The 12,908-nt window shown below is 38.8% G+C and overlaps 1 protein-coding gene across 1 annotated transcript; it reads right to left on the minus strand.

Moving 5' to 3' along the window:
- Positions 1-9,109: 9,109 nt before the first annotated feature.
- On the minus strand, positions 9,110-12,588 carry LOC147898084 (uncharacterized). Its single transcript, XM_087379740.1, has 3 exons — positions 12,139-12,588; positions 10,184-10,332; positions 9,110-9,554 (listed from the first exon to the last, which is right to left on the minus strand). The coding sequence occupies exons 1-3, from the start codon at positions 12,346-12,348 to the stop codon at positions 9,410-9,412; spliced, it is 504 nt and encodes a 167-aa protein (XP_087235866.1). The 5' UTR covers positions 12,349-12,588; the 3' UTR covers positions 9,110-9,409.
- Positions 12,589-12,908: the final 320 nt, after the last annotated feature.

The following is a 12,908-nucleotide window of genomic DNA, read 5'->3' on the forward strand; positions in this document are numbered from 1 at the left end:
AGACTCTACTATAAATACATCTGGAAATCGGTCGCGCAAGGTCCTCCCTCCACACTCAACCATTGTCATAACCAAATTCTGTACAATGCTTTCACCATTGTTGAAAGTTGTCTCAATGATGTCCTAATCGACATTCATTAAGAAGTTTACATTCTTGTTTTTCAACACCTTCCTTTCAGTCTTACTAAGATCAGGTTGTTGAAACTTCCTCTTCTCACCTGCATGAGCCATCTAATATGCAATAAGCTGCAACACAGAATTCAAAAAAGAATTTAGTGCTAGGTGTGATAAGAAACTCATTAAGCCATAACAATTAACAATGCAACCAGTCCAAAAAATGACCTAGGTATAACCTCTCAACTAAAGCTCACATCATGTAACAAACTATAGAAAATCAAAGCACAAAAAATTAGTGTGTAACTTGCACAAAAAATGACCTAGGTATAACCCTAACCGTGGACTTCACCATCTAACACTAGGCTTCAATTGCAACACACAACTATCAAGGGACAGTTGATTGCTAGACTAAGTGTCTAAGAGCACATTGCATGATATCTAACTTAGACTGCAACACACAACTATCAAGGGATAGTTGAGTGCCAGAAAGGTGCTAGACTAAGTGTCTAAGAGCACATCGCATGATATTTAACTTAGACTGCAACACACAACTATCAAAGGACAGTTGAGTGCTAGACTAAGTGTGCTTGAAAACATCTTCAAACTTAGATTGCAACACACAACTCTCAAGGGAGAGATGAGTGTCAGAATAAGCATCCATGAAAACATCACTAAGCTTGGACTACAACACACAACTGCCAGCCCAAGAGTTCCTACAAATAAACATTTCTATACAAACTGAGACTGCAACACACAACTCTCTTAAGAGAGATGAGTGCCAGCCTCAGGTAAAAAATAATTATTTATATTAAAATTGAAACTACAACACACAACTCTCATACGAGAGCTGAGTGCGAGTCTCAAACATAAATGAAAACAAACATTAAAAAGACTACATTACAAACAAAACATTAATTAACAAAAACAAACTGCAGCACACAACTCTCGCAAGAGAGATGAGTGCCAGTCTATCTACACACTAAAATACAATACAAACAAACATTAACTAATTTAAAAAGGCTGCAGCACACAACTCTCCTAAAAGAGATGAGTGCCAGTCCTAAACAAAACAAAACAAAATAAACATTAATTAATAACGAAAGACTGCAACACACATCTCTCGCAAGAGAGATGAGTGTCAGTCACGCAAAAAATAGTTTCAAAGGTACCTATGAAAGGTGGGTGAGTTGGTAGGTACCATAAGCAAGCAGAAGGTAGCAAGGCTAGCAAGTAAGTGGCTGAGGTGGCAAGGAAGACAAGTGGCTATATTCGTACGAATACCAAAAAATGGCAGTGGCTACATGTTTATACTAGGTTTACTTGTACAAATAAATTGTGGTATTCATACGAATAACTAGTTATTCGTATGAATAAAATATCAAAAAACATTTGAAACATTTTAAATCATAAAAAACGTGTATTTGAGTTTTTTTTTCGAATTAAAAAAAATGCTTGAATTTATGCAACTTAAATACACTCTTGTTTATGCAAAGACCATCTTATGGGGCATGAGCCTAGAGTGAAGAGGTAGACAGAAGGAGACTTATGAGAGTGGGGATCACTGGCCCAATCTGCATCATAGTATCTGAGCATGTGAGGGGCATCAAGGCAAAAAGTGAGTTTGCAATTCAATGTACTTTTGAGATATCTCATGAGGCATTTCAGGGTAGAAATGTGGAGTCCATGAGTGGAGGAAGCGAATTTGCTAAGATAGGAGACAGAGAAGGCCAAGTTTGGACAGGTAGTGAGCATTGCATACATTAGAGCCCCAAGATCTCTTGGTATGGGCAATCTGTGATGGCAATTTTTTCATCAAGAATGAAGGGTAAGGTACTCATGGGTTTAGGCACGGGCTTGTTGTCGATGAATCCCCATTGTTCAAGAAGAGAGGTGAGGTACTAGATTTGAGAGAGGCAAACAGAGTCTTGATTCTTTGACCACTCGATGTGCATTCCCAAGAAAAAAGTTGCAGTACCAAGAACTTTCGTCCAAAAATTGTGTCGAAGATTACCCTTGGTTTGGAGGAGAAGCTGGTCAGAGTCGGAAGCAGGGAGTAGATCGTCAACGTAAACTGCTATGATACATACATGATCTTCAACTTGAATGCTATAAATACTAGTATCAGTGTTGATCCAGGAGAAGCCATTGTTGATGAAGAAGGTGTTGCGCTGTGAGAAGCCATTGTATCAGTGTTGAGCAATGAGAAGCCATTGTTGATGAAGAAGGTGTTGAGTTTCGTGTCCCATGCTTAAGAAGATTTCTTGAGACCATTCAGTGCTTTGTTTAGCTTGCAGACAAGATGTTCTTTGCCAAGTCTTTGCCCAAAATTTTGAAGTAATCGGGTTGCTCAAGATAAAGATCTTCCTCAATGTCTCCATGTAGGAAGGCGGTGGTGACATCCATAATGATGGACATTCCACTGATGAATAATAGATAAGGCAAGGAGAATGCGAACAGATGAGATATGAGTCATAGGAGCAAAAGTTCCAAATAAGTCCACCCCTTTGCATTGTGTGAAACCCTTGGCTACTAGACGAGCTTTGTGTCCAACAATCAAACCTCCCTCTTCGTGCATGGCTTGGATCCATTTGTCTACTTGGGGGCATTTGAGATCAACATTCAAAGTGGGTGGCTGAAAATCTTCAGCAAACATGCTTGAATCATGTAGAGCAAGTGGGACTACATAGTCCTAAAATCGGGCAGGGAGGACTTGCTAGCAACGTAGTCGATCATAGTGGAAGAGGAGGATGGGGTTGAGAAATATTCTCTAAATTGGTTGGAGACCTATTGGAGACGAGGGGACTTCAAGGCTACATGAATGATTAGAGGGCACTAAGGGGGGGGGGGAGGAGGGTTGGGTAGGTTCAGAGATCAATGGGCTCTAATACATCCATGCTAACCTAACAGATTGATCTACCAAACAATACTAACAACACACGGACAAACAACTTAGATATGTTGTTGTCAACTTCATCATTGCTGGTAGGGATAACACTTCCCTAACATTGTCCTGGTTCTTCTCAACACTCTACAAAAACCCTTGCATTGTGGACAAAATCGTCAAGGAGGTGGCTCATGGTTGTGAACCAATCTGATGATGCTGTTACCAAATTACCACCACCCAACTGTGATGATTGAAAAAAGGGTTTCTTAAAGTCAAGAAATGGTGACATCAAGGAGTTTGAGCAACTCTTGAACTACCAAGTGCTTAATTGAATGCATTACCTCCATGTTGCCATTACCAAGTTCTCTTATGTCCTCTTGTAGGTAAAAGAACTTTAAAAATACTCTCTCAATTGAATGAGATTTTGTTTTAGTTTGGTCTTTCTAACATGGCACAATCTTTGTTTGAAGGACATGGCTAGAGAAATACATTCATGTTCAGTGCTTGGAGGTTACACAGCATGTAGTCATGAGGGACAGAGTGCAAATGATATGGTAATTTGTTAAGTCACTGAAGTTAACAATGTAATTTATTAAGTCAGTCATGCTACTAATTCAATCAATGAAGTCAATGAATTTGGTAGGAAGTGCAATTAATAGCAAGAATTTGAGAATAATGAAAAGACTTCAGAACTTACATTTATGTGCTCGTACATAGCTTGGCTCGCTTCTGGCGGCTTGACTTTCTACTTGGCTCACTTCTGGCGGCTTAGCTTTCTGACTACCTCTATAGGCATCAAGGACTTTATGTGGAGATTCACAAAGATAATGTTATGGTATATCAAAGGTATAAGTTCAAGGTTGATGAGAAAAAGTAAAAAACAAGTTATTCTTTCTCTTTGGGTAAAATATAGATTGCTTTGTGCCACAGAAATGCCTTACTATTGCTTTGTCATCCATGTATAAGTCTCCATGGAGTCTAAACACAAGGGATTTTGTGGTGGCTTCAATGTAAAGAGATTTTCAAGTTGTATGTCAAATTGAGCTTGAGAATATGTGTGTAGTACTTGAAGTTCATTTCTTGCCATCATATTTCAACTCATTGCTTCAAAACCAAATAGTAAACAAATTAGGGTGGTAGCATGTACCATTGCATAAGTTAGGCACTCTTTTTGCATTTGTTAACATTTGGGATCTTCTTGTTCTTGCTACCAATGTGGCATTACTTGCCAAAAGTTATAGCTCTATGAACATTAAAGACAAGTTCAATGCCACCAACTTTTTTTTTTTGCTCTCTATGCTCAATAATGTCCTATTAGTAAGGATTGTGAGACATTGGCCCTCGAGAAGAAAAGAGGTCTCATGAAAACTATTAGACAAACAATCATGCCTCGATAGAGAACCAAAACTTTATAAGAATGAATGCACATAAATTATTCCAATTATAGTGGAGGCAACTTATGTAAAATATCAAGTCTTACCTACATAGCGCATAATAAGGTTGATAGAGATTGGCACAAACATCTCAAGGAAAGAGTGAAGCACTATAATTTCTTTGTTAAATCAATCAAAGGTGAGAGGGCCCTACTAAGCATAGCGCTTACTCGATAGTATCAAAAAAGCCATCATGGGGCTTTTGCGTACTCTAAAGGTTATCCCCTTCTGTAACGCTCGCACTTTCCTTGTCCTCAAATTTCCTTCTGCCACTCAACCAGAGAACCTCATTTTATTTTTGATCCCTTGACACCAAATACCGTCGCATTCGGATGAAAACACATGGTAATGGAGGTAGAAACACCTTAGTTGAGAGAAGAAGAATTTAGGCGATTTTCTCAAGGCAAAATTTGAAGTTTGAGAAAGCACTGAGAACCCCTTGAAGAGAATGAATCCATCATAGAGAAAACTTATAGAATTTTGAATTTAAAAGGTTAATTATGTAACATTATGAGAGCGGTCTCCCTCAATCAGCTTAGGTCCATGATGAAGTTGATTTGTTACATTCTTAGGATTTTCTTACATGTGTCTTCATGCACATATGATGAGTTGGGTGGGATTATAGTATGAAAGGAACAAAGAGCCTCCATAGTTCCTTATGCATCTAATGCAAACAAGAATGCAAAAGAGAAGTTTTAGGTAACCTAAGCTAGGCAAATTTTCATTTTTTACCTTTAAGAGTGAAAATAAGAAAAAGAGTGATGCTTTATTTCATTTAGAAAAGACATAATCCAAACTCATGTGCATGTTTGAAATAAGTCATGCAATGCTCTACTTCATACTAGACATTACATCTTACAGTGCTAGGGATGCATATTGAGATATCAGTCAAGAAAGTACACTCGTGGCACTTTACAATTGTGCTTTAGATGACTCAAAAAACAAGTACTTTGAGAGCATCAAAACTATCTATGGTATAAACCAAAAAATAAGTACTTTGAGGGCATCAGAACTATATATGATATAAATGACTCAATTTTTATCGATGCGCTTCTCATGGCATCACAAGACCAGAGAAGCTTTCAACCCATCTACTAGGTTCTCATGACATTGTAAGAGCAAGAAACGTTTCCACCCATTTGCTAGGTAGAAAATCTTAATACACACATGATATTTTCTGTCTTCTTAAACTAACAAAGAATTTCATTTGTCCCTCACACATCATAAGGTTAGTATATGCTGATTAATTTTAGGATGGTAGCCACTAGCCTTTATGATGCAGAGTTTCATGGTAATCCCATAATTAGCATGCTTTGGCTCCATCAAATTCATCAAAGAGAAGACAGTGACATGCTAGGTCAATTAGATAAGCTTTTTTGCAAAATCACTACAATAGTTGAGGAGATGCCACATCCAATTTAGATTTATGTGAGAGGTTCATTCTTGGAAATTTGCATCGTTCTCCTTTCCAAAGCATGGTTCGATATGAACAATAGAGAAATCGCAACTTCTGCATGGTGATGAAAGTAAAACTATGCATACCCTTACTTATGCAAGAATGTGGAGGCATATACTCAGTTCAACATGAAATTGAATTCAAAAGCTCACCATTCTACTCATCTCGCCATTTTCATAGATGATTTTACTTGTGTGTTTAAAGTCTTGGCTAAAAACCAAATATGTTGCAAAGTCAAAACAATTAGAATTGACAAAGGGGGGGTATGTCTTCAAGGCATATTGAAAGCATGGAATTATGTATCACAAAATGATGCCTATTCCTCACCTATTGCTCCTAGATAAGGAAAAACAAGTCATTTATGAAAATAGGCTAAACAATTGCTTAAGCCATCTTGTTGTTAAAAATGTTTTGGAGAGAACCATGTAGGCCACAAATGTATGCCTCAAACCTTTACCAAATTGAGAGCCATCTATTTCATTTGTAACATGTCACCAGTTCTTGGAGTGTAAGATTTCTTATTAAAATAAATTGACATGAAAGTGAACACTGAATAAACGTCTTGAGACAAACTAGTTTGTAAAATGAGCAAATATAGGTGGAGAATGACTCACTCAATCAAGGTATCATTTGTGTCAAAATCAAGTACATACCTTTAATAAGATAGGAGCATAGAGGGGCAAGGGACAGGAGAGAAGAGGACAACACAAAAGCATAATATTTTTGGAATCTATTACGGCAGAAGTTGGAAAAATATCTTATTTTTGCCCTCTACATGAATTATAGCAAACTTTGAATAATGAGTGAAATTAGATGTGAAAGGACATCTAACATGATAGATTGGGCTTATTGCATCATTGCTTGGGCATTATCACAAGTAGTATGCCAAGGTCTCTTGCTGAAACCAAGAATGCATGAAAACTGACAAAAATCCACTTGAAAAGGGTGGCACTACAAAAAAGGGCTAGGCAACGTAATTTACTTGTGTTCTAGAAACCAATGTTACAATGTTATTGAGTACGTTTATGCGTTTCCCTATGGTCACACATTTGGAATGCAACCAAAAGAGTTCTCAGATATGCTAGTGATGAGAGATTAGTGATAAACACACTCTACATGGATTGCATTTCTCGATTGAATTAATAAGAAACAAGTGAGGGTCTCTCTTTCAAATGAACCTAATTATAACAAGTGAGTACAACTACTCGTGAGCACTGCCTTAGGTTCTACCAGATGCAAACGATTGCCAAAATGAATAGATGATGCGAACGCTTGCAAATGCAAAGAGATTTGCAAACTCTCTATGTGCGCACGTGCGCGCGCGCGCGCGTGTGTGTGTGTGTGTGTGTGAGAGAGAGAGAGAGAACCGAAATAGGAGGAGGGCACTTGGCAAGAAACTATGTGGGACAATTTTGAACAAAAGTGTTAGGAGGGCACTTGGCAAGAAACTATGTGGGACAATTTTGAACAAAAGTGTTAGACAGCAGTGCTAACAACCACCATGCATGTTGTCCCTTTATAATTTTCCCTACTAGAGCAGCAAGTCATGTTCTTATAAGAGGGCTTGCCTAGTACTATGACCCTCGCCAAGGATATGGTTGCATCCTTTTTTTGCATTTACAAGGAACAACCACACCCATTTATTATGACAATCAATCTTGCATTGCCATTGCCCAACGCTATATTTCATGCACATGAAACATAGTGAAAATTTCCATCATTGCCTTCAAGGTGTATTGACAATGCTTTCACTCGTATTTCGATAATGCAATGTTTGCATGGAGACATTTCTCCATATCCACACACAAGATGATAGATCTCACAAAAGTTTGAAGGGTTTGGCAAGCTAACACTTTTCATTGGTAACCCTAAAGTTTGGGTTCTACTATGTAAACATCATAACACTAGGTGGGTAATCATTCTCTCGAGTAAAGTATCCATATCATTGAATGGCATGGTGGTGTAGGTCATTCATATTCTATACCACAAGAGTTCCTTTATACTTTTAATTTTTATTGTCCACTGTGAAATACATAGCAATGTGCCTAGCTTTTCCACTTGAGCCTTCTAGTTTCTTTCTTTGCATGTTATGAAAATGTATAAGTCATTGCGTCTATATCTATTCAACTACATGAACACCCTTGGATTTATATGGGACTATGGATACTCTTGTACATGAAAACTAATTATGTACATTTTCCTCCAACCTAACCAATAAACTTTGCACATTCTACAAGTACATCCCTTGCCACATGCTAGTTCACCCTCTTGTAGCTTTTGTTTTGTTTTGAGAGCTGGCTTTGCTGTGTGAGGCTTACACCCACCAAACATCTCATGGAGAACCCTTTCCCCCCACCTTATTTATATGAAGTGCAATCATCATGAAATTTTGAGAGTCCCAAAATAAGGGCTTGCTTAATAAGGAAATTGATTGTTGCCTTACTTTGTGCCCCTTAAATTCATAGCAAACGTGATGTTTTACCGAGTGCCCTTGATCAGGTTTACAGAATGCCCTTGCTCAATACCTTGATTTAAAAGCTATTGGTTCAACGAAAATTCTCTAAAAATTATTTCGTCTGTCAAATTAAGTACCTGTATAAATCAATTTCATATTGAAGAGTAATGGCATCAGAATGTAGCACCATTGTGAATAGTACAAGGGTCAACATCGCCCTTAACTTCTAGGGGAATTTTGCACTCTATCCACTTATTGGTTAAAGTGCTTCTACATATACATGTTCAGAATATGCAGCTTTGTTACCTATACCAATACTATCATATGAAAAGTGTATCATAGCATAGATAAATGTAATCTAGTATTCCAACTAAGGAAGAACCTAACCCTAACGAGAGAGGATGTTCTAAGGATTATAAAAGTACTTTAAACAGGAGCTTGTCTTTCACCTGGAGCATGGATGCAAAATAATCGAACACAATTAGATATGCCCTCAATGCTACCTCCAGGGTATTTTGATAAAAGCAGGTCCATTCTCAGTGAGAAGGCAAATATATTGTGCTCTTCCCTTGCACATTTGAGACTCCAATACAAAACAGTTCCTGTTTTTGAAATGCTCAAAACTACCAATATCAGTAGATTTATATTATTTTCCATGCATGTTAGCTCATCAAAAGTCCCACTTGGCTGTCATGAATTATTTGAAACCTTTATTAACTTCATAGTAGCACCTGTGATAACCTCATAAATTCTGCACTAAGATATACACAATCTATTTTAAACCTGTATTAACTTCGTGTTCGCACTATGAATACATATGACATGTACATTCGTAATCAGCAGAAAATTCAGGTATAGGTATGTTCAACATTTGATCTGAGAATACACCTGAGCACTTGAAGCCTGAAGAAAACAGGTTCTCGTGGAAGAAACCACACCTCTATATAAACACAAGGAAAGTGCCTGTACAGATGCTCCCCCTTCAGAACACGTATAACCAAAAGTGCTGCATATACTGACAGGTCCAATGGCATGCCCTGTAATAGCTGATGCAGGATATCAACTTAAGTTGGATAGTCAGAATTGATGCCAAAGATTCTTACTTTATGCATGTTTGGCAACTTTGCAATCACCAACACAAACACAGCCACTGTGTTTGGAATGAGCAGAGGGTTGCTGTAATTTGTTGTGTGGCACGCAATCAAATACCTGCCATAAAACTTTGATTTCAGCAGACTGCTGCTAGCCAAAAAGAAAGGTAGAAGTCTCAAACCAACAGAGAAAACCCTAGACCCTAAACAAAAACGACCTACGAAGTTCCAAGAATGAATCTCTCTCTCTCTCTCTCTCTCTCTCTCTCACACACACACACACACACACACACACACACACACAAAATTAAACAAAAAGAGTACTCAATTTGAACCAGAATGAGAGAAATTCTACAAATAAGAAGCCTAAATGTTACAGGAAGGTACTAGCTATAGGTCTTTACAGGATCATTCACACATCCAATACTGTGATGAAATCTGCACTTGTATACTACTGAAGACAAGGAGGGTCCACTATCAAAGCTTTAGACAGACATGGCAATCGAGTTGATTAGCATAAGAACAATAATAGCATTCCTAATGCGCATTTAGCATCCCATCATGTAGGATAGAATGCCACAAACAACATACTCATCCATATCTACACTCGCACAGGTTCATGAGTTGCAATGAAGGGAATGATTGGGGACCCACATCTCTTTGCATTCAAGGTGGATTTAAAAACCAATCCTTTCTTGACATATCCAAGAAACTTTGCTTCAAAGAAGGAAGGCTTGGATTACTCACAAGACAACAGGAACTACCATTAGAAACTTTCTGTTGCGGGTAAGTTGCCTTCCATTGTCCATTTGCTCCCACCAAGTCAACTTATTGTACATCCCTTGATCTTCTGCAAAAGGAGTTCCCTTCCTCCAATGAAACGACCAATACGTAATCTGTGCAAATACCGCAAGGCACACATTAAAGAATGAAACCATTAATTTTGCTCAACAATATCTGCAGCCGAAAACTTATTCCACAGGATCACTGCTACGTATAGTACCTACACCACACACCACATACAACATCCACGAACTTGCCAAAATCTTCCAGATGCTCTGATACCATTGTCATATCCATCTACATAGTCACTATCATGTGAACTCTATTTATTAACATGCAATCCTCGAACTGACCGATGATCATTGAGCCCCTCATGAACTATGACTTGGCTCTCTCCAAGCACAAGATACTAGGCGTATGAGTCAATCATCTGGAACCATTGATAAACTCTATTCAATTCAATTGAGTAAAGAAATCCGCTGTTCTACATAGATTCCCTCCACACAATGGAAAGCCATGCTCGCTATTTACACAACAGCAAGATCTAGAGATAGTCACTATTCATAGAAGTATATTTGCCAGTTATTACAGATACCAACCTCTTAGACCTTAATTAGAGTGACAAATACTACTTTTTGTGCAATTAACTTCACCAATGATGCACTACACCAATGAATTTGAATGTGTGTACATGAAGATAGGCTGAGGGGGAAAAAAACTCTGTCAACGTCCTGACTTGTGTAAATTTATGAAAAACAATCCAACAAGTCTCAATCGTATAGACTCAATCCATAAGTAAAAGATAGTTGCTTGGAATACAACACAATGTGCACCCATAGGAATATGGATGCTTTCTTGAAACAAAAATATCTAGAACGTTCAACCAATATTTCGACATGTTTGCATCTACAACCTTTGTGCAAATTTTCCTTTCGAATCAACGAAGTGACACTTAGATTTCATGCATCAAATGTCAACATATGAAGCTGAATTCTTAACTCTTAAACTCTGCATATACATTTTAAGTCTCAAACCTTCTGAAACCAGCTTGGGTGTCTATTTGCGTCTTCAGATCTTCAGATTTTCTTTGTTATGGATTTAAAAATCAAAACTCTTATATATGATCAATTCACGATGAAGGCTGACCCTACTAAAATAAACCACAGCCTGCAGCCAACCAGAATGGGAGGAATCAGAGGGCCAGCCAGCCAGCCAGCCCTTCCAGCCCTCTAGTAGCACAGGCAGCACTCGACGGCTACCAGGTGCTCCAAAGGGTACAGATCATATTTTGAATCCTCACATGTAAGAGACCCATAAAGAATGTTATCGTTTCTATGAATCTTCAGCCACTAGGGGCCGGTTGGACCAGGTATGCCATCTCCCCAGATGCTTCGATAATCAGAGGTCAGATGTGGTGCAGGGTATGGGTCGGGGCTTTAAATTTATCACTAATCAAAATTATGGCATAGTGTTAGATATCAGCCTCGTAGGCTTCTCAATTGCAGTGAAATCGTTATCTTGGGTTGTTTTAGGTCATTCAGCCAGTATGCGTGGATGGATTTAAAACAGTCAAGTAGTGTGAACTGTGTGTATTGGCCTTTGGTGTGTCCACTGAGCAAACTTCGAGATGACTGTAACTGCCAAAATTGAACTCCTAGTAGAATAATGAAATGGAGAAGGTGTACGAAGCGATTCGCCAAATTTTCTATGGCCGCCGTGCACCGAACCATCCCTTGGAAGATGAAGCCTTTTCACGAAACAAAGAAATGGCGGAGATGGAGTCCGCCAGAAAGGTATTTGCTTGGATGCACGCGCAGTATGAAGCCGTAAAAATTCGGTAGATCTTGCTAGGATGTCGAACGACCATCCAAGAGGCAGAAAAAGGCGTGATAACATCCAACAGAGAAGCGGAAACTCACCGCAAAATGAACGAGGTGGACGACGGACCAAGCCGTGCCAGCGCTACAGCCGAAGACAGAGAGGACGAGGAGCCAGCCAAAGAAGATGAGGAGGATGTAGGTGGTCCAGACGCCGGGGTATTGGAACCAGGAGGTGTTCTTGTTGAGGTCGGGGGGGGGGATGGCCTTGACGTAAAGGCGACCGAGGGTAGGCGAAGGCAAGTCCACCATGGCGATGAGGATTAGGGTTTGCAAAGACGTGGAAGATGCAGAGCAAGAAGACCAAAGATGTGGAAGATGGAGAGCAAGAAGAACAACGGCAAAATAAGATGAAGATGAAGATGTTGAAGATGAAGTGGACGTTCAAGTTGAGCTCAAGCTCAAGTTCAAGATGCACATGCTATTCCTTTGTGATACATCGGGTCGGTGCACACCGGCAGGCGATCGAGATAGAATCCTGAGCTGCTCGTGGGCTTCAACTCTGTACATGGGGGCGTTATTGGCAATTTCAATTTCAGTACAACGAAAAAAAAAAACAAGCTGAATTTTATTCACCGGCCCCTGTGTTTTTGATCTTTTAATAAATATTGTTAAGGTTGTGTAGTAAGCAAAGTTTGATCCACTTATTTCGTTGTCCTACAAATTGTTTGTCCAAATGTGGTCAATTTTTTATCCATATATTGTTGTCGATGTCGTGATGATTTGTTTCATGTTTTGTGTGTCCATGAATTCTTGTAGTTTCAACATTTTTTTGTTTTTGGTTTGGAAGTCGATATTGAAGTCACCCAGAA

Source organism: Dipteris shenzhenensis, chromosome 9, assembly GCF_047967505.1.
Source record: "Dipteris shenzhenensis isolate YYH24624 ecotype China chromosome 9, Dip_SZ_1.0, whole genome shotgun sequence".
NCBI lineage: Eukaryota > Viridiplantae > Streptophyta > Polypodiopsida > Gleicheniales > Dipteridaceae > Dipteris > Dipteris shenzhenensis.

Coding starts and splice junctions, on each gene's coding strand:
- LOC147898084 (XM_087379740.1), bottom strand. CDS start 12,348: ATGGTGGACTTGCCTTCGCCTACCCTCGGTCGCCTTTACGTCAAGGCC. Junction 10,333..12,138: donor TCCACCTCGTTCATTTTGCG/GTGAGTTTCCGC, acceptor GTATTTGCACAG/ATTACGTATTGGTCGTTTCA. Junction 9,555..10,183: donor ATGGTAGTTCCTGTTGTCTT/GTGAGTAATCCA, acceptor GTTTTATGGCAG/GTATTTGATTGCGTGCCACA.